Source organism: Pinus tabuliformis, chromosome J (genome assembly GCF_031772625.1).
Source record: "Pinus tabuliformis cultivar Carrire ecotype Pingquan chromosome J, CPIR1, whole genome shotgun sequence".
Classification (NCBI taxonomy): Eukaryota; Viridiplantae; Streptophyta; class Pinopsida; order Pinales; family Pinaceae; genus Pinus; species Pinus tabuliformis.
Genome location: NC_142295.1, coordinates 270,108,336 through 270,131,350, shown reverse-complemented (window position 1 = coordinate 270,131,350; position 23,015 = coordinate 270,108,336). Strand labels below are relative to the sequence as shown.

The window sequence follows — 23,015 nt, the reverse complement described above, 5'->3', positions numbered from 1 at the left end:
ACAAGTTAAACTCATGCAACAACATACCCCACAAGCACATGAATTAAATCTCAAAGTGAAGGGCTCCCTTTACCTCTTCCATCCTCAAACCCATGGTGGTTGGGACCTTATTCCTTAGAGATCATCCAAATCTCCTTGATGCGACCCTTGATATAGCTTGGATTTAGTCTGACTCCACTCTTTTTCTCTGATTCAGGACTACAATTGATTGACTTTGGCTCTTGGAGCTAAGCAAAAGTTAGTTTCCCTTCCTAGTACGATTTTCCCTAATGAAGATCTCACTAGAACACAAGTTGTAGAGCTCAAACACTATCGGGAGTTGGTTACAGGCTATAGCAGCATGTCAGGCAAGGAAATGAGAAGCCATCAAGAACCTCAAAGCAGTCATCCAAGTATTTTCCACCTAAGTGGAAACCCTATTTGGAGGTTTCCAAACGACGAGCCCATTGGTATGGATGACAAGGCACATCCATTTCCATCAACTATTCAAATGGCAATGAGTCTTTCTAGTCATCGTTGGGTCTATTGTATGATCCTCTTATATCGTTAGACATCTTAGTCATCATTAATACACATGAGAGCCCAATTCAGCCTCTCCCAAACATTACAAGATTCCATCAATTTTCAACATATAGATAAAAGACTAGGAGCTTGGGTGGTACTATGGGGTTCAGTTGGAGTTACTTGTTACATTACAGACTCCCTTCGAAGCAATATTTCTCTGGTGGCCACAAATGAACTTGCCAATATTATGTGGGTTCGGGTTCGAGGTATTTCCCCTCTCCCAACGGACGTCTCTATTGACATCATATGCTATTCATAATGGGCTTGTTGGGGACCCCTTGATCAATTTGTATGACGACCTCTCTCAATACTTAGTAGTTGGGAAGGTTATCCTTCTAGATAACTTCAAATCCCACACCAAAGCTCTCCAGATTCCTCTCCATGATAGACCAGAGGATGCTTTCTACATCTAGGAGATAGATACAAAGTCAAGGGGGCTTCCTCGACCATCTAATGATGCATTGGGGTCACTCACAGCCTACGGTGCACACCTTTTGCACTTAGGGAAATCTCAGGAGCTATTGATTCTTAACGGCCTCTTATGTTTTCTAGATTCTCACTTTTTCACATGCTAGTTTCATGGCAAAGGAGCGAGTTTTGTTGATTATATCCTCCCTAGCTAAAAAATCTCCCCTTATTCATCAGTTCTTTGTTTCTCCCATCCCCTTGCCAACCATGCCCTTCTTTCCTTCTCTCCCCGACCTAACATCCCCATTCCCACCACACCCCCCAAGGGCCAACCCCATACTACTTTCCATTTTGATGAGGGGGATTTGAACATCTTCTCTACCCACCTTTGTCAAATGCTCCCCTCCATGACCCAATTCTCCCTACTTGATTTCACATCCAACAATTACAACCGCCTCTCATCCATCATTCATGATGCATCCTTCAAATCCTGCCCTCACTCCATTTAACCCTCTTCCTCCTCCCAAAAAACCCAACTCATATCCTATTAATCGATGGTATAATGAGGAATGTAAAGCTCTCCACCACCAACTTCAACACAAATTCAAACATACTCACCCCTCCTATCCCAAACTCAAAGCTTGCTATCATCATCTTCTCTGTCGCAAGAAACACCTCTTTGTTCGAATAGGAGACGAGACTTATGCACATCCCTGTCTCACTCCCAAAACACTTTTACTACATTGTCCTCCCTCACCACTCTCGCCTCCCATTCGACCTTAACCCTAGATCCATGTTCTCCCACATATTCACTCTCTACGACATTCCACAACATGCCCAAATTTAAGGTATCTCTCCACCCTCTTCATGCTTATCATTCTTTGACAATGACATCAGAGAGGCCATTTGGGTGAACAATGGCAGAGCAACAGACAAGGATGGTTTCTAGATAGAGTTCATTAAGAAGAGTCTTTGTGCTTTGGTTATGTACTTGGTTGATCTTTACAACCATGTGGTTTGTACAGGTTTCCCATCGGCGTGGTCACAACTCATCATTCACCTAATACACAAATCAGACCCCAGCTTAGATCCCAACAATTAGAGGATGATCATGGTGGGCCACACATTCTTGAAGCTCTATGCTACATTACTCCACCTATAGATTTCTATAGAGCTTGAGTGTAGCTAAGTTAGAGCTAGAAAACAGACTGAATTCCAAACTAAGCACCAAACTATTGATCACATCTTTGCATCAAAGCCATCATTGAGGAAGCTTGGCATCGCTCTTCGAAATTTCATTGTTGTTCTGTAGATTTTCAAAAAGCTTTTCACTCTATCCCCATGGATATTTATTCCAAAGACTCAGAGACATCAACATCTCAAAGACCCTTCTACTAGCCATCATGCATTTAAATGGGTCAGTCCTTGGCCATATATGCATAACACATGGGCTTATTCGGTGTACAATCTCAAAGACCCTTCTTTTAGCCATCATGTGTTTATATGGGTCAATCCTTGGCCATATATGCATAACACATGGGTTATCAAATTTATTCGGTGTACCATTGGGGTAACATAGGGTTGCCCTTGTCCCCCACACTATTTGGGGTGTACGTTGACCAGTTGGAGTGCTTCTTACATAAGCACATCCAAGATGGTGACGGTTTCCTTCTACAATATGTCTTGATTTCTATCTTGATGTTTGCAGTTGATGTGATGCTTCTAGCCTCATCCAAAGACACATTGTAGTGACAGCTAGATGCCCTAGCCTTTTTTTGTGATCTTCGTTAGTTGATGATCAGCCTAGGTAAAACCAAGGTCATGATTCTTAATGCATTGAATAAATTCCTCTATCATCACCATTTCTTCTTCAAAGGAGAGGAGAACGAGATCACCAACTCATACTCTTATCTTGAGGTACTATTCATAGGACCTCACTTCAATTTGTGACATGTGGTTCAACCCCTAATCAATAAGGGCTTTGGGTCCTTGGCCCTTCTTAAGAGGCGGTGTTTCTGGAACTATTTTCAAGACATGCTAACCAAAATGTCACTCACAGACACTCTTATCCTTTTGCTCATATTCCTATATGGTTTTGATGTTTGGGGACCTGATTTACTCAAGTCTAATCAATCCACAATAGAGAGTACAAATCATCCTCCTTCGCTACGTCATTTGGTGTAACTAAATAGTTCCTCAACCCATCACTCTTGCAAAGTTCAAAGCTCAACTCTTTCGACTTGAGATAGTGTTTGGCCTCATCTCTCTTCTACCCCATGTTCGAAGCTTCACTAATACAATGAAGGGGGGTGAAAAGCATTTGTACTTGGCCTATTGTTCGTCATAGTCCATTGCAACAACTAGTCCTTCAACTCAATCTCAATGTTGTTACATTGAAGTCTCAGATCGCCTTGCTTCAGTTGCTATTATGATGGACCAGCTTCTTCCATTCAAATATTCCTTGGGTGCACCCAACCAGTTCTTACCAACCAGACAAGAAATGAATAAAATCATCCAAGAAGATATCCACAAGAAATATGTGCATGCCACTTCAATAAAATCTCAGGTTGGGCTAGATCCAAAGATGGATTTCTAAGTTGAGCACTTCATGGTGATGAGGGATAGACTCATTGTTCGGTCCCATTACATGCTTCGCCATTGGATGCTTGCAATTTGGATCCCCCTATGACATTTTAGAGTTGGCTTTCATAGATTGTGGATTGAGACTCACCACCAAATTGACCAATGAAACAAGATATGTCAATTGTGCCATCTCCAAAAGATTAATATTGAGAAGTATTTCATCTTTCATTTCCCCCTTTATTATGAGATCTTTCGGAGATTTCATTGTCTATTCAGCAGGGTCCAAACCCTCTCCAGTTTCTCGCAATGCTTAACCCTAGCACCTCTAAGACAAGAAAGATAAAGTACAAAGAAGAAATACAAAGGGGGAGAGAAAGAGACAACTATGCTCTTCTTCTCACATCTCTGACACAATATGATCAAGGCATAATTCTGAATATAATGAGATCAACATCTCCAACATCCAGCTCACAAGAGCAAACCTAAGCATCTCACAATAGCAAGCTCCCAACAAAGATGTCCTCTCTAGACCCCATAACTTGTTGTAGGGTTTTTTTCATGAACCCTAGCATCTTACTCCAAGAATATAAGTACAAATAAAAGAGTACAATAATGATAATGAAAGGAATCTCTCCTTTATATATATGTGGGCTTAAACCCTTACATGCAACCTACAAAACCATAAGTAGGCTCACACATGTGAAGGAAGTGCTAAACTCCAAAGTACACATCTCAAGCTCCAAGGTTATGGTGTACACAAACAAGGTTGCAATGCAAGGGCACTCCACAAGATTTGTCCAACATTACACCTACAAGCCTCCAAGGACTCCAACACTCCTAAGCCATTCGCTCGATAGGGTCCACTTCAACTAAATGAACACTATCACAACCCAAGCATCCCCAACTCAACTCCGTGCCTCCATACAAGTATCCAAGCTACCCCGTGCTATCTATGGCTCAAAGCCCTCCTCCAAAATCCCAGACACTACTCCAATGTAGGGCATCCTCTCTAGCAAACAACCAATCTGCATGTGCCCAACATGAAGAATTTTCCAATTTGTCTGAAGAACTATCAAAGGAAGAAAGTCATGCAAACATCCAATCGAGGTCAAGCAACCACTAAGTAATCAACCTTCAATGTGCAAATTTATCACAGATCATCCAAGGGCTGATCATGCACCTCGTACCCTAAATCTCATGAAACATCACCAAATATGGTGTAAACACTTTCAGAGTAACCTCACACAAATATTTAAATATTTTGTATATAAATATGTAGATAACTTTGCATCCATAGAGAGAGAAACACAGACAAATATAAAACTAACACACACCCTCTCCCCATCCATCCACACCCACCTATATTTCATGACTGGTATACCCACACTTGCACCAACAGCCACACCCACACACCCTGGCCAACTTGACTCTACCAACTGCCAAACCACCAGATTTACACTTGAAACAGGAGATCAGTTATATTAATTGAAGTACTTTATAACAAATTTTGAGACAAAGCCAATCTTTTCCAAATGAGATTTTCAATCCAATTTTTCAAAGTTGAAGGACTCAATAGCACAGTGTGTGAATGATTTAAATTAGCGAGTATCTACGACATAGACAAAATCTGCATTCTTAAACAGCAGGAGATGTAACAACACAATTTCCATTTAGAAAACAACACTAATATTTAGCAACGACCATTCAGGACAATAGAGCATCTTTTAATCATATTTCACCCATGTCTCGTCTGAAGGCCTCTTGCTTATAGTCTTTGAAATAAAACATATCTCACGACTACTAAATGTGCTAAAGTAGAAGACAAATATATAACATCCACTAAGAGAGAATGGGAAAAAAATAAAAAATTGACTGCTTGGACATAGACATAGTTCAACTTACATTTGAAGTCTGGTCTGATATTTTGTCCACGTCAAAGAAGACTGCACCAGGAATATGTGCATCCTGCACAACTATCACTCAGCCATGTCATAATAAGAAATTTCTACTGGACTCTTGTTTGCCAAGACAATGTCTCTCCCCAAAATCTACTCAACAGAACAATTTTAGAGATTAACCTAAAACTGGGTAGGAAGCAGCAAATGGAAGCACATTCCTGGCAGTTACAATGACTGGCATGTGTTAACATCATGAAAGCATAGGATAACAAGTCAAGGCTCAATAAAAATATCCATCTATTAATTTCTCCGATGAATCAACAAAAGAAGTATTAAAAGCCTCCCAAACATGCATTGCTAACAAAACAAACTCAAGTAGATAGTTATTCCAAGAATCATTGTAATAAACCTGAAATTCTTGCAGTGGGTTTCTCTGCTCATTTGGCATGTACCAAGATGCATCAACAACCTGCAACTCTTTCACAAGTCAAAAACAATTTAAATCAAAAAATGATCAAAAGAATTGAAAACTAAAAATATCTATGACTCTAGCACACTGCACTCGTGTTTCCTGTTTTACTTACCAACTTGGAAGATGTCTATTGAAAGGCATTACAATCAACTAATACTCAGAGAAAACAGCTAACTGTAAAAACTATCTAGAATATAGATCATCCATGTAACTCCTATTTTCTTTGTGAATAACCTGTTTTAGTAATAACAGCAAAAGCAATAATATGTTTGACTGCAATTAAAGATATTTTAAAAATAGTGATTCACGAAATGATAAAATAATGCAGATCATAGAAAAAACAGCTGATATTGATATCCAAGACCATGTTCTCAAGGGAGAGATGTATACTGATTTATCATTATCATGATGAGTCTGACAATCCACCTACATAGGCAGATCATTGTCTAGAAAGAAGCAGCACTGTGTAGGTTACTTCCACCAAAATGATAGAGACCATCAACCCTAAATCCAAGAGTAAATGCATCTTAAGGGTTCTTTTGCCAAATACGCACCTTTCCATCAATGAATGCTACCTTGAAGCCTTTGTCTTCCATCGCAGAAATAGACACCAGGTTCTTCTTGAAATCGGGCACATACAAAACTTCTTACAGATATATAGTTTGACCATAATTCAAGTGAAGAGTGACAGTTCTTATCCCTTTCACAGGGCAGGTGGCATTATCTCCAAGTATAATCTTTAGATTAGTTTTCTTCTCAACTAAATTTGTGAGGACCTCCTTGGATCCAGTGAAGTGCCTTGAGGCTTCACTATCAATTAACCAATGATCCAAAGTATCCGGAGGAAAGGCACTAGATAGCGCAGAAATAAGATAGAACTCGTCTTGTTTTTCTACCACATTACTTTCATCATACCTGGCATTTCTTGTCCTCTTGGGAGGTCAACTATTTCCTTCTCGAGCAGCAGGAGCATTCCTCTTTCCTTTGTTGTTATACTTGTTGTTCCTTTGATTGCCATTGCCTTTGAAATTGTTGTTGTTGTTATTGTCATCCCTTGGCGGATTTTTCTTGTGAGTACACTCTCTAGCATAGTGGTCGAACCTGTTGCAATAGTAGCATCTTCCTTTGCCTCTTCCTTTGAATCCCTTCTTAGATCCTTGACCTCATCTCCATGGACAAACATCATTCTTCGCATGTGCAAAAAAAGTGGTCGGTTCATTTCCATTGTTGGATTTATCTCTCTCCATCATTCTTGTCTCCTCTTAAGTGCATCTAGCCAATAACTCATAAAAACCAGGTATCCTATCATTGTTGAGAATGGTGGTGACAAACATATTCCATGGTCTTGAAAGACCTCTAAGAGTAATGAGAGTGAGTTCCCTGTCAGCAATAACTTCTCCACTAGATAGTAGGTCATTCTTGATTTGAGTTATTCTTATGAAGTAGGATTGGATAGACTACCCTTTTATCCATCTTGATATTCTTCAACTCATTCTTCAAAAAGAGAATTTGACTTGCATTGTTCACTTTGAACATCCCAACCAATTTATCATACATTTCCTCAGAATTTCCCAAATCAAAAATATAGGCAACCAAATGCTTTTGAATGGAGTCAATTATAAAAATTTTAGCTTTGACCTCACCTTTTCTATACTTCGTTCTAGCAACACCATGTGCATTTGAAGGAGGCTCCACCACTTTTCCTTGCACAATCCAAAACTTCATGCTCTTCCAAAGTCATCTTTCATGCATGATAATCAGACTTGTCATTGAGCTTGTCCTCGGTCTTGAAGTAAGATGTAGAGGCTATGGAGACTTGTCCAATAATCTTTGTCCAACAAATATCTTAGTGATTGCTTTTCTCTCTATTGCTTGGGCTTGTCATCACCTGGGCTCTGATACCATGTTAATTTTAGATAACAATGGTATGTTTTATACTTGAAGCAATTACTTCAACGTCCTTTTATTAGCCCAATGATAATTTCCACTTATTTTCCAATACAAACACAGTAACAGTAACTGTAGATAGAATATAAATAATAAATGCAGAAGACAAGCCAAGACAAGAGAACAAAAGAATTTGGCTAAAGCCAGGGAAAAAACCCAAGGTGGGGAAAACCCTAATTAATCCTTCTTATTATAAATATCAAATGTCCAGTAGAGAGAGAGAGTACAATAATACAAAGTCAAATTCAAAATTGACTTGCCAATATGATGATCCAATACCACTGTCAAAATGTCAAACAAACAGCCCTGTCAAATCTGCAATTTCTGCTTCCAATCAACAGCAGTCAAACATCCCTAACCAGTGGTCAACGCAATAGTAAAATAGCCCACTTGGAGCTTAGTCAACCTTGGAAAAATTTAACCTTCCTTGCTGGCCAAAGTCAACCCAAAACAGTCAACAAAACAGAAGTCAAACTCGGTCAAACAAAAGTTAGCCCTGTGGTCAACGCAGGTCCAAGTGCCCAAAAGTCCTCGGTTTCTATGTCAATAAATGCAGCCTGGTCAAACATAATTTGTCCTCCAAAAATCGCAATCAAATCTGGTCAAAAGAGCCTAAATCAACGCTGGTCAAACTCAATTGAAACATAAAGTCAATGCTCAGTCAAAGATGTCTCCTGAAATCTGCACGTGTGAGAGAAATAGGTTGTTTGCAACTTGTACGCCCCAATAGATGAGGAGAGAGTGTAACGAACAAAGTTTGTATACGCGGGGGAGTAAGCTTCAAAATACTTCGAAGACAAAGACATTCATTGTAGGACAAGTAATGTATATAGAATTGATATGAGATGATTACAAATGAGAATGAGGGCATACTTATATACCCTAGGCAAGTGCTCTTTCATGAATGGTCATGTCTCTAAGACATGTCTCTTCATTACTAACTAACTATTAGTTAATTAATTATTATGTATTATTATTATATTTATATTTATTATTTTTATATGAATTATATTCATAACAATGCCCCTCTTCAAAAAGTTGTATTCAAAGCTTACTGATGAACGGTTGGATCTCTTTTTCTGCTCGTCGCGGAACTGTCATCTTCGTTGTTACAAGACGATATGATCCTTTGAGCGACAAATAAAATTGTCGAGTCGAAAATGGATCTGACCATCCTAGATTAACGCTCTGTGAAATCTTCCGGTCACGAGAAATTTGCACTGAATTGTTATCATCGGACTGGATTATGCAAACTTCAGTATTCTTGGGAACATAAATCTGTTGTTTTCGTCTAAGTGATGTTGATACATAGATCGATTGGAAAGTCTGCTCTTGTGATTCAAATGTCGATAAGGAGTTCTTCTGGTTGGACTTTCCCTTATCATGTTAGTGGCGGTTCCCTGATTTCCTTCAGGTGTTGTTGTTGTTGAGTTGGTATCATCACTTGGAAAGTCCATCGTTTGAATTGCAACTTCTAAATATGTTTTAACTTCTTTTCGTTTCTCATCCTCTTGAGTTGTGATATTAACTAGATCAGTATGTATTCTTTTCTCTTCAACTTGGACCAAAACGACTGGATACTTCAATACTTCTTCTTGAAGTTGTTCTAACTTGTCATTTAGTGACTCTTGTCACTTTTAAGCTTCTTAATTTGCGTAAGTAGGGCTTGGTTATGATTCCTTAGACGTGAAAGTCCGTCATTTTCTGAATCGTCGACTTTGACCTTAGTATCCTTCTCTTTATTTTTTATCTTTTCTAATAACCTTTGAATCAAAGTTTTTAAACGCAAATTTTCTTCTTCCTTCTTCGACAGATTCTCGTTAAATTTTTCCTTAGAACTTTCATCTCTTGCTTTAAGTTTTGCTTCTCAATCTTGGATTTTTTATCTGTTCAAGTAGTTTTTTATTATGGTCTCTTAGGCGCAAAATCTCTACATTACTTTCTATCGATTTTTCATGAAACCGATCTTTGAGATCTCTATATTTCTTCTCTGATGCTTCGTTTTTTTGTTGAAGTTGTGTGATTTCTTCCTTTAATTGCTTTATTAGCATGAGCTCATTGTCTTGATGTTCTTCTGTACTAAATAATCTTTCACACCTTGGACACCTTAAATTGCATTTTTTTTATTATAAGTATATGCAATTTCGTTTAAACAAAATGGACATTTAGTCCAAAATAGTGATTGTTGTGTGGAACTCATCTTTAGTTTAAATTTCCCTTATAACTTGATAATTTGATCAACAATGTTGAATTTTTGGATTATTTATTAATTTCAATTGAACCCTCTTTCTTTCTTTTTCTTTTTTTATTTTTATTTTTATTTTTTTAGATAATACTACAATATATATATATATAACAATTATTATATAATCTATTATATAAACTTTATAACAAATTATATAATAATGAATTGTTATATGACTAATATATTTACAAATGATATATTTGAGGGTTACAATGGACAAACGAGAAGTTTGATCGACGCGAAACAGAACGGTTTGGTCAAGTATGAGGCTGGTTGGAGTGTCGGCGAAAAAGCTACGTGGTGGAGGGTTGATGGCACCCAAACCTTCTAGAATTCTATGGCATACAAATCTTCCATGTGGCATCTAAGTTCTACAATACTTCTGTACTTATCTAAAGCACTTCATATCCAAGACATAGAAAGACTATTAAAGGATGAATAACAACTAATCTCTGCTCATTATAAAGGTTGAAGCCTATTATCTGAAGGCACGTGAAGACTATTTCTATGGCACCTTGAATGAAGTACTATGCAAATTTTGTTACATACATACATGCGTTTCCATGATGACTCTGAAGATATATTGTTTTAAGGATGATACTCCATGACAGAACCTATATAGATCCGAAGTTTACTCTTTGTTCAAGTTTCTTTGCATTTTGAAGCTAATCTCTAGACCGAGCTCCAGAAGGGAAAGTATAAGAGATACATTTATTGATGCAATGTCCTGAGGTTGATCCAAAAAAATATAAGTTCTATGGGTTAAATCCGAAGTAGTGGTTCAAGATTAGACATTAAGCATCTAGCATTTGTAGTAGTTTTCTAGTGGAAGGGATCAAAACTATAGAAGTCGTAACCTTGTGAACTCCATGGAAAAACTAAGAAAAAATTGTCTTTGTGACACAAATATATGAGGCAGCCATACCATACACAAAAGAAGGACTAACTACAAAATCAACCATTCTGATACAATGAAGGGCTAAGACATTTGAAGGCATATAAAGCTCATATCAGTGGCACAAGTAAGTCGCTATGCTACTCTCCTATACATAAAAGAAGGATGATTTACATCAATGAAGCCAACCCATCTATGAAGTTTGAAAGAATCCAAGCAAAGCAAGCAGCCTAAAGAAATTTATGTGGTTCGTCGGTTGAGGGATTGAAGCACCTTTGTTGGAGAAAGTTGGTACATGACAAGTGAAGAAAAGTCATAGGATCTGATCTCTGCAAGGATGAATAAGGTAAAGATTGAAAAAGGTATGCATGAAACTTTGTCCATTTGCAATCATTGACATGTTAGCATTTGTAGTATCTCCTTGCATATGAAGACTAGGTTTTGCGATTAAGAAATGAAATGAATTCCATCTCCCGTATGTAGAGCTCACTAATTATATTTCTAGGGTTTGAAGCTAACTCATTAAAATGCTTCTAGAATTTGCAATTCTTAAATTGCAGATCTTGAAGAATTTGGAGAATCTAGGGTTTGTAAGCCCTAGCAGAGATTTGAGCTAGAAAACCCTAGGAAGAGAAACCCTAACTAATCGTTTTCGTTGTAAAAAGAAAACCTATTTCTTGAGAATGGCAAGAATGGCATCATGCCTATGTGGGAACAAGGTCCAAGATTAAGAGGAAGCTAACCTTCTTCAAAAAGGATAAGTACTCTACATCTCCTTGATTACTACTATTGTTATTATCTTTGTACTTTTCTTTGCTTTTGTTCTTTCATAGTCATCTAATAAAGGTTGCAGGTCAAGACAAGTTCTATCTAAGCATGATTAGCAGATGGAAGAATTGGAAGAACATGGCAAAGCATAAAGATTAAGGAGAAAGAAGAATTCGATTAGATGGCAGGACAAAAGAAGAAGTTCACCTACTTTAGCCGGAATGAGAGAACTCTGATTGATTTGATTCAGGAACATATGGATTAGGTTGACAATAGTGATGTTGATAGAGATACCACTAATGATCGGAAGCTAATATAATTTCCTGGAATAGCATGAAAGCAGAATTTCGTTACGAAGGAAGAAGATGTGAAGGCTTGCGCAATCAGTTGTGAAGAAGTTTGGCTCCATAAGGTCTTTGATGAACTACTTGATGACGTGTTGGATTCAAAGTTTTCAAAGAACCAGGAAGGTCGAAGCTCGTTATGATGTGATGCAGATAGGAGCCAAGAAACTACAACAGATCTCCACAAAATATGCAAAGTTTGCTCATCTATATACCACGTAAGGGTGAATATATGAAAATGGCACAGAGTTCAATACATATCAACAACAAAAGACAATCAATCAAGCTCTAAGTGGCCTCAAGAGTCCAAAAACAATGCTACAAGTTATTGGGCCACTAGCTTCCTACAAATCATTGATCAACATGATCACTCACCAAACTCATCACTAATTCACCACTACTAGAAATGGCATCATCAACAAGAGCTGCATAAACATCATCTAGCTCAAAGTCTTCAAACTTGGACTCCTCAACCTTATAATATGGTTAACGCTTAACATGCCTAATCAATGACTTTGGTTTGAATGAAGGTTTCATCTCCTCAACCTTAAAATATGGTAGAAAAAGCTTAGCCAATTATTTTGCTTTGAGTGGAGGGTGGTACATTACTATTAAGGCCATGGTAGAGGAGTTCAACAATTAATACCACCAACATCAACGGAGTTCAATAATCAATATCCCAAACATCAAGGTACATAAAGGCTTCATGCTCTTGATCAAATGTCAATCCCATACCCTCACACATGATAGAATCAAATGTAAACATTGCAATCCCCCAAATCCTAAAATCTTGTAACTTGTTATGCCTGCTAGAATTTGAGTGAATTAGAATTCTGGTTTCTCCATATGAAATCCAATGAGGTTGGAACCACTCTCAAACATCCAGAAACAATTAATGGTTGAATTAGGTTTTTTGTTTGGGTTTAGGGTATAGGAAGGGGAGGGTTGGTTTTATGGCCAACGAGGGGTTGTTTTGGGAGGAAAACAACCCATGGTTTCCTTCAAAATCACTTGAAATATCGCACCCGAGGGTCTCAAACTCCCCCTCATATCTGATATCTAATTGGGTCAGTTACGCTTGGAATCGGCTCTCCAACTAGATTTTTCTATTGGTTCGTTACCTAGCCCTATAGGACAACACAAAATTATTGGTTCAATTTTTAAAACTATGGTTTCAACACAAAATTCTAATTCTGGACAAAAGCGCATGATCTAGAAGAGTTTACAAATTTAGCTAGATATTGGTTTCCATGCAGCTTTCTCATGCATGCTTAGAAGCAATCTTCTAGGTAGTGAGTAGGGTTTGTTTTGTCTTTCTATAGCGTTGTGCATTGAATATTTCTATTTTTGTGAACCCTAGCTCCTAATCAATAAAGAAGAGTCATAGCTCTCCACTAGGAGAGGGAGTGAGATGGAGTTTAAGTCATTGCATTGTAATTTTTTCTTTTCATTGATATTGACGACAATTGTGCTTTGATACTTCAAGGGTATAGTTCATGATGGCTTGAGGTATGTGGGAGATGTTGCATTCATGCTACATGGTTGTGTTGATCTTGATTGGGCAAGAGATGCCAATGACAAGAAGAGCACTTCAAGTTATTATTAAACTTGGGGCTGAGAACGATATCCTAGTTTAGAGGAAATCAAGCAGCAATTTCACTCAATTCAACAAAGGTAGAGTATATGGCATCTAGCTCTATTAGTTGTGGAACCATATGGTTTCACAAGTTGGAAAAAAAGTTCACCAATCTGATGTTAAAGTCCATTATAGTCTACTATGACAATCAATGTTGGATCAAACTCTCTAAGAATCAAATATTTCACGATCATTCCAAGCACATAGATATCTAATAACATTTCCTCATGCACAAAGTTCAAAAGGGAGCAACGGACTTTAAATATAATATTCCTTCAAATTGTAGTTGAGAGTAAATTTTGACAAAGCCCTTACTTAAGGAGACGCATAAGAGGGAGAGAGTAGGCATAATGGAGAACACCTATCTCACAAAGAGGGACTGTCAGTTTCTATAACTATGTTAGTTAGTAGTTGTCCCCCTTCAACATCACATGCTTCAAAAGATCCACACCCACCTTGATTTCCATGCAATGATGTTGATGTCAAGATGAAAGCATAGTTATGAAGGCACAAAAGTGATTTTGGACAGGTTGGAGGCACATGCATTCAGCATGGATGCATGTGCCAAATTTAGATTTGCCATTTTTAGCATGCTTGCTTTTCCAAAATAAAGTGTTGTTCATCTCTAAGTTTAGGTGCTTTTCGATACATTTAGAAAGTGCTTTTCAATTTAATTTTAGCATAGTTTTTTAGGTTTTGATGAAAATACATTAGCTGAAAGAGTTTCCAAATTTAGCTAAGAAACTCTCATGCATGTTTGGGCGCACTCTTCTAGATAGTAACTAGGGTTAGGTTTGTCATGTTATCTTAGGCATTGTGCATGGGATGGTTCTATTTTTATAAACCCTAACTCTCCTAGTATATAAAGGCAAGGTAGGGATCTTATTGGGAGACTAAGTGAGACGGGGTTTTGATACACTATATTATGTTTTCTTCTTTTAGTTAATACAAAAAGAATATGTGATTAAGTTGATTCAAATTTTGTGTTGCTTGGGGTGATTTTGAGTTATTGATGTGTTGAAGATCTAGCATTCATTCCGATTCTTTTGATAGGTTTTTAGTTTTTAGTTACCTAGGAATTATAATACAAAAAGAATATGTGTGATTAAGTTGATTCAAATTTTGTGTTGCTTGGGGTGATTTTCAGTTATTGATGTGTTGAAGATCTAGCATTCATTCCAATTCTTTTGATAGGTTTTTAATTTTTAGTTACCTAGGAATTAATTAGGAGTGCAAATTTGCTTGCCATGAATTGAACCTTTTAACACGTAGGGGCATTTAACATATATGAATGCCTATGTGTTAAAAGGTTCAACTGATGGGAAGCAAATTTGCACTCCTAATAAGTATGTACGAATGCCTGTAAGTATGAATGCCTATGTGTTAAAAGGTTCAACTGATGGGAAGCAAACTTGCACTCCTAATTAAATCCTAGGTAATTAAAAATTGAAAACCTATAAAAAGAATTGGAATGAATGCTGGATCTTCAAACAAACAAACACACACACGCGCATATCATGATTATCATGAAAATAATTTTTTTAATTTGATTTTTAGAATTCCTACTATTCTTAGATGTATGGGATAATCATTAAAAAAGCATCCCTATCAATAGGGCTACCCTAGAAAATAGGGGAAATATATATATAGGCATATTGATTAGATAGGATAGGTTTTTATAAAAGACATGTTGATATTAAATAGGATACAATGAAGTGCACTATTGGGATGGGATGTTGCTGGGAATAGCAAGTTGATGGAGATGATCGGCTCTGAATATGCAGTCTAGGGTTTAGCTGGCTAGGCACAAGGCTCACTGTTAAAATTGGAAACTAGGGCCAAACTCCATGTGTGTCTTCTTATTCATGGCAGTTGATATTTTTCTTCGTCGAGAGGTGTAGGATTGATCTAAAGATCATCTGATTCTGACATGTAGTCATGGAGATATGAATTTGTTTGTGTTATGTGACAATTCGTCAAGGTTGGCAAGCAACCAAATTGCCCCCACTTATCCTCCATGTTTTAGTATAAATAGAAGAGGACTTTAAGTCATTTGCCACACACACTCTTGTGATCTCTCTTCATTTTGTTTTGGGTTTGATGAAGAAGAGATCTAGAGGGAGTGCTCTAGGATATACGTTGCCATGAAGTGCCCTAGCTGTGGAAGAAAAAGGGCCTTCTTGTAGATCCTACGCTGCCCTACTTTTCAGTTAATGAAGCAAGTCCTTAACGCAGTCAAAGGAGGAGTCTTGCAAGCAGTCATGAAAGAATTTGGATATCTTGTAAGTCTGAGGTCTCATATATCTTTGCATGGCAAACAAGTTTTCGGTTCTTATCCATATTTCTGTGGTCTCTATTCTCACAAGGCAGACAGTCTCGGCATGATCCTTATACTAGACTTGGATGGATTCGTATGTAAAATTCTGTGGCTTGATACAGTCGCATGGCAAACCAGATTTGGATGTATTTCCTACTCATGACAGATCAGATTTGGTATAATCCTTATGTATGTTTTCATGGCTCCATAGCCTCGCATGGCAGACCAAGATTTGGGATGGATCTTATGCATGTTTGTGTAGGATTACATATTCACATGGCAGACCAGATTTACCTAGGCTCACAAACATGATTTTATGGCCATACATATTCGCATGGCAGACCAGATTTACCTTGGCTCACATACATGATTTTATGGCCATACATATTCGCATGGCAGACCAGATTGACCTTGGCTCGCATTCATGATTTTATGGCCATACGTATTTGCATGGCAAACCAGATTTATTGGATGACCTTTTGATGATCTTAGTATGAATGACATGCCCTTGAATGGTTTGTATGATGATGACAAACCTTTATATGATGGCATTTGGATGGCAGGCCTATGATAACAGACTTTATATGACGATGATGTAATTCGGATGTGCAGACCCTTTGTTAGTAGCAAACATTTGTATGGCAAACATACATATGACATGATTTTTATGAAGGCAAAAATAATTCGAATTGTAATAAAATGGTCTGAAGATAGACTAAGTGATGGGTACAGCAGTCATTGGTGCAGCGCAGTGCACAGTGATGGGTACAGCAGTGATTGGTGTAGCATAGCGCACAATGATGGGTATAGCAGTCATAGTGTTGATTAGTGCATAATGATGGGTACAGCAGTCATAGTGCACAGTGATACAGTAGTCGTAGTGTAGCATAGTGCACAGTGATGCATAGTGCAGCATGATGAATAGTGCAGCATGTTGTGTACAGCATGATGGTGCAGCACAGTGATGATGGACATGGTGATGGTGCAGTAAGGTGCAGCACAGTGATGATGGACATGGTATGATGGTGCGGCACAATGATAGGTACAACAAGGTGATGGAATCACTTGTGTCCAAATCAGCTACCTCATGTGACATCTTCTTAGAGAAGATCTTTGCTCTTATTTTGTTAAGTCAAGATTTTGACTTCTAATGTATATGTACTATCCCTCTCTCTCTCTCTCTGCTGAACTATTGAAGAACATATAAGAAGAATTGATCAAGGGTTTCCCCACATTGGGGTTTGTCCCTGGCTGGCGCCACATCTTGTGTCCTCTTGTCTTGGCTTGTCTTCTGCGATTTATGTTTATGTTCTATCTGCGTTTTACTATCATGCTAAATGTGATTGCTAATATGGAATTGATATTGAGTTAATGTGAAAAATTGAAGTAAAATGCTCTTAGCATAGAACATACCTAAAATTAACACTTACGGGCCTTGATCTTACTGGTACACTATGGATATGGAGCAGATTGATTACTCAAAGGACCAATAAAAGGCCTCCAAATCTGGTCAAGCCCCATGGGATTCCCACCTCTGACAACTCTGACATCCCTATCCTATCAATCCTATCACCCTACACTAGCAGATGCTCCCCTCCACACCTTATGCGCCCCTCCTCCAATCTCCTCCACTTGCCCCCTCCTCGATCCTCATGCCCTCCCTTGATTATCCTCCTTGCCTGAGAACCCCGCCTTCTCCCCCGTCGCTCAAGCTCCCTCACTGAATCCTCCCCACTTTCTACCAAGGTTTTCCCTACTCCTCCTAGTCCATCTAGCAGTTTCAATTCAACGACTTCCTTCATCCCTATAAAAAACCCCCAACCTACCTATTGTTGAGAAATCTAGGGCATGAATAGTTAAAAGATTTCTCTGTTTGATAATTGCTTGTGATGTAATTTTACTTCTTTATCTTATAGTCTTTTCTTCGTTATGTTATTATTGTGTTCTTTTCATCAAGACAATTATCAAGATGCATAATAAAAGACAAGTGACACATTATGTAGGCTTGTCAGCCAAGGCCAAAACCTCTCACTTCTTGAGAGGAAAACCCGATAAAAATTCTTCGTATATGTTCCTTCAATTGATGAGTACCAAGACCATGACACAAACCCTTGAATCTAGTATCCTCCCAAGAACCTTGTGACTAACCTTGATGCTCTGCCTCTTCCCTTTCTCGACTTTCTTCTTTATCTCGAACTGCTCTCCTCGGCTCCTTCTAGAGAAACTCAATCTTTATCCTTCACACTGCTCCTTCTCCGCTTCCTCTAGAGAATTTCGGTCTCTAGGCTTCCACTGGTCTCCTCTAGAGAAACTCAGTCTCTAGATCTCTATCTCAGTCGCCCAGAAGAAACCTCTCCTTCGCTTGCCCAGAAGAAACCTCTTTTTCGCTTGCCCAGAAGAAACCTCTTCTTTGCTTGCCCAGAAGAAACTCCTTATCACTTCTTCGCACTTCTTCTTGACCTCTTCTTCGCACTTTTGTTTCACCTCTTTTTCGCACTTCGGCTTGATCGAATGTAGGTCGAGTTAATTGCTTTCTAGTGAGGTCATGTTAGGCTTTATATACACCTCATCTCATGCCCTTTAGGCCGACATGAACACTAGAGGTTAGGCCAACGTCTTCTAGCATGTTCTCCCATCGTTGTAGGCCGACTTCAAGAGGATAGGTGACAAGGTCTTGGAGGATACATTACATAGACAAGTTTGACTCTATACAAAGTGTAACATGAATTCATTACATGACAATGACTCTATCATTTTATAACTAGATGACAAATAATTCCTAAAGACTCTCAATGGGAATCTTGACTCGAAAAAAAAAAAAATCTCTTACTCATGAAACCCATGAAGCAAGTCAATATAATAATTTTATTTTTCTTTTTTCCATCTCATTACATAAAATCATAATTACATGTCATTATGAAGACCGAACCTAGTTACACTTTTCAACACTCCCTCTTAACTAGGGACGTATTCATAATGGTACTTGGATTTTCTCAATCTAAAGAATTTCTCATAAGATGAACTCAGATTGGTAACTCATTTGTATAGCATCATATCAACCAGCATTGTTACATAACAAGGCCTTGACTAACAACTCCTTATCTCCACAAGATCTGAGATCAATGCTGGCGAGACCAATTATTTATAGACACTCTCATCATTATCTCTCTCGAAACATCCCCTACCCGGGTACTCGAGGTGTGTTCCATGAGGACTATTCTTATCTTGGACTCCCCAGCCCTCAAAGAATATCGGTACTCCACGACTACTCTTCTATTGGATACCCTATCTCATCCTCAAAGAGTATCGGATGCCAAATGATTAGCCAATCCTCCATTTTGTCTTCCCAAGTGAAGACCAGAATGACATGTCTATCTCTCCCTCTCAAATAAGGAGGACATATTCCAATAAAAGAATGTACTCATTCCTACAAAAGGAATGTACCTAAGCTCCCTCTTGGCTTAGGAATTTCCCAGTTTCTTCCAAGTAAGAAACTTCTTTGAAGGCTCCCTCTCAACTAGGGACCTATAGCAGCTCCTCATGTGGAGATCATGGAACAACCAGCGACTTGAAGAGCTCCTTCCTTCAATGTCATTTATTCTTCGTCATGGAGTCTTCATCTTTCAGGGACTTCTTCATAGGGCACAACCATCCATCACTCTTATCCATGAGTTAGTCATGTCCTCATTTCATCAGAAAGTGATCCATCAGTTTTCCATCTGGCTTTGCTTCATGTCATGTTGCTTTCTTTATGCCATATTTTCCAGAAGGATCTTACATCTTTCTATATGGTCCTTTTGGAAGTCATTCACAAATTTCCCTTTGGCAGTCCTACATAAGCCCATCCAGATATTAGTTCAAAAATAAGAAATGAACACTTAAATCAAAATTACCTTTGTAATGGTCTTCCATCATGACATCTTCTTGTAGGTATCAGCATCCTGTATGCAGATTGACACATTTCCCAAAGCTATCCATTGTCAAGGGTTTTCATCTTTTTCTGACTCCCATCAGAGTCTTCATATCTTTCTGGGAGATATTCTAGTAAAATCTTCATGGACTTCGGATGTTGAATGCCTTCTACCTTTGTTGCATATTTTCATGATCTCTTCCTTTCTTTTCAGACTTCATCCTCAGGAGCTTCCAATCAGAGTTCCTCAATTGTGGTCAGTGTTCCTCATGATTCATGTGAGAACATATTCTGTTGATTTCATCTAGTCTGACTTATGCGTTTCTGCAATCTTTCAGAGGAGGAGATCCTTTCTTCTTTTGATCATATTTCCCAAGATGGAAATAGTGATCTATATTATATGCAACCATATGACATGACTTTCATAATATCCTATGTAAGCATACATACCTCATCTTTCCTTTCGGTCATCCAGACTTCCTGTAGCAGCTTCACGAAAGAACTTTATCCTTTAGACCTGCTTCTTCGTTATGTCATCATACCATCATCCCTTGAATCCCACGAGTTGGAATTCTTGATGAAACTCTTGCCTTCCTTTTAGATCGGAGAATCCTTTGATGAGGATTCCATCAGAGAAACTTGAGGATCACCCAACAGATGTTTCCTTGACTATTGTATGATGATCCCAGTCGATGATGACCTCTACTTCTTTCTATAAGTATCACTTGAGATTTCAATGAGGTTTCCAAGAGCTCTTATTCTTTGTAATCAATAGAATTTATTCCAAACATTCTTTCTGCTTCCCATGTCAAGAGCTCTTACTTCTAATGCTTCTATCACGATGCTACTTTCTAATCTGATGCATCCTATCTTATTTACATTGCTTCCTATCTATAAATTACAAGTGAAAAGTACCTTCTAGTGAAGAAGATCATCTCAGTCATAGTAGAGATCTTTTTGCTTCTTCCTTCTTAAGTTTCTTTGTCTCAGGTTCTTTCACTTCCTCAGTAATATGGGCTTCTTCCCTATCCCTCTTGCGTTTAGGACAATCTCTTCTATAGTGCCCAAGTTTCTGACAACCATAGCATCTTTCCTTAGCCATGTTCTTCTTTTTCTTTAGAGGACCAAACTTTCCAAATTTCCCTTTTCTTCTTGTCACTGATTGATCCCTTCTATCTGATCTTTTGTTACTTTCTTTCTTCAACCTGTCTTCTTCTGCCTTGCAAAGAGACCATAATTTGATGAATGGGATAGCTTCCTCTTCCCTAGAAGATATGATGTTACCTTGTTCATCAGTCAATGCATTTAGAATAACGGAGATCATTTCGTTATCAAATACCATCTCTCCTAGATCATGCAATTGACCTTTTATTTGAGATGCTTTTGAAAGGCATGACAATATCCCTTCATCCTTTGACACCTTCAATTTATATAGATCAGATCTAAGTGATATGATCTTTCCTATCGTGCTTTCAGAGAAAAGTTCTACCAGCTTATCATATATTTCTTTAGATGTCTCCAGCTCGGCTACATAGGAAATGAGAGGATCTTTAATGGATTCCTTAAGAATATTTTGAGCCTTGAGATCCCTTTCCATGTATTCAAATAATGCTTGTTCTTCGGATGGCTTGGAGACCTTTCCATGGACATGATCAATGACTTCATTTACTTCGAGGACTATGTCTATCCTTCTTTTCCATGCAAGGAAGTTTGATATCCCAACCAGCTTATGGTTCTCCTTGAAACATGAAGTCATTTTTATTAGATTATAATAGAAAGGTACTTACTTGTGAAGATAAAATCTACAACTTGATGACGAACTTGTTGCCTCAGATGATCCTTTTAAGAAGGTTCTTACTTCAGTGAGGGAAGGTTGCCTTCTTTAGGATGATCTTTTTCCAAATGAGATCCTTGCTTCAATAGAGAGAAGATTGCCTTTTATCTAACCTTCCTTAGGTTAAAAGAGCTTCCACTTTGGTGATGTATGAGTGATGATCTCTGAAGTGCTTCTAGGGTTTTGGTTTTTCTTCTTGATTCTTCCTTGAAGATAATTTCAAGACTCTTGCTAGAGTATATTTCTTCGTCTAGGGTTTTGAAGATCTTGACCTTAGTGGCTTTTGAATCTGTTATGATCCTTCTTCCACTGCTTAACGTCTTCTTTGAAGCTCAATTCTCGTGTGTCTACTTGATTTGAATGCCCCTTCTTGACTTCAGCACCTAACCTCTGATACCATGTTGACAAATCTAGGGCATGAATAGTTAAAAGATTTCTCTACTTGATAATTACTTGTGATGTACTTTTACTTATTTATCTTATAGTCTTTCTTTGTTGTGTTATTATTGTGTTCTTTTCATCAAGACAATTATCAATATGCATAATAAAAGACAAGTGACACAGTATGTAGGCTTGTCAGCCAGGGCCAAAACCTCTCACTTCTTAAGAGGAAAACCCGATCAAAATTCTTCTTCTAGATCTTTAATTGATGAGTACCAAAACCATGACATAAACCCTTGACTCTAGTATCGTCCCAAGAACCTTGTCACTAACCTTGATGCTCTACCTCTTCTCTTTCTTGACTTTCTTCTTTATCTCTAACTGCTCTCCTCGGCTCCTTCTAGAGAAACCCGGTCTCAATTCTTCACACTGCGCCTTCTCAGCTTCCTCTAGAGAATTTCGGTCTCTAGGCTTTCACTGGTCTCCTCTAGAGAAACTCAGTGTCTAGATCTCTATCCCAGTCACCCAGAAGAATCCTTCCTTTGCTGCCACAGAAGAAAACTCTCCTTCGCTTGCCTAGAAGAAACCTCTTTTTCGCTTGCCTGGAAGAAACCTCTTCTTCGCTTGCCCAGAAGAAACTCCTTATCACTTCTTCGCACTTCTTCTTGACCTCTTCTTCGCACTTCTATTTCACCTCTTTTTCGCATTGCTTGATCGAATGCCAGTCGAGTTACTTACTTTCAAGTGAGGCCGGGTTAGGCTTTATATACACCTCATCTCATGTCCTTTAGGCCAACATGGACACTAGAGATT

The 23,015-nt window shown here is 38.2% G+C and overlaps 1 protein-coding gene across 3 annotated transcripts in view; it reads right to left on the bottom strand.

Annotated features, from left to right (window-relative positions):
• Window positions 1-23,015, bottom strand: part of MST1 (mercaptopyruvate sulfurtransferase 1) — a 292,278-nt gene that overhangs the window by 230,648 nt on the left and 38,615 nt on the right. For all 3 annotated transcript variants that reach the window (XM_089377607.1, XM_089377610.1, XM_089377608.1), the window contains exons 3-4: window positions 5,863-5,922; window positions 5,458-5,520 (exon numbers count right to left, since the gene is read on the bottom strand). In XM_089377607.1, coding sequence (XP_089233733.1) covers window positions 5,458-5,520; window positions 5,863-5,922 — 123 coding nt within the window. The remainder of the gene's footprint in view (window positions 1-5,457; window positions 5,521-5,862; window positions 5,923-23,015) is intronic.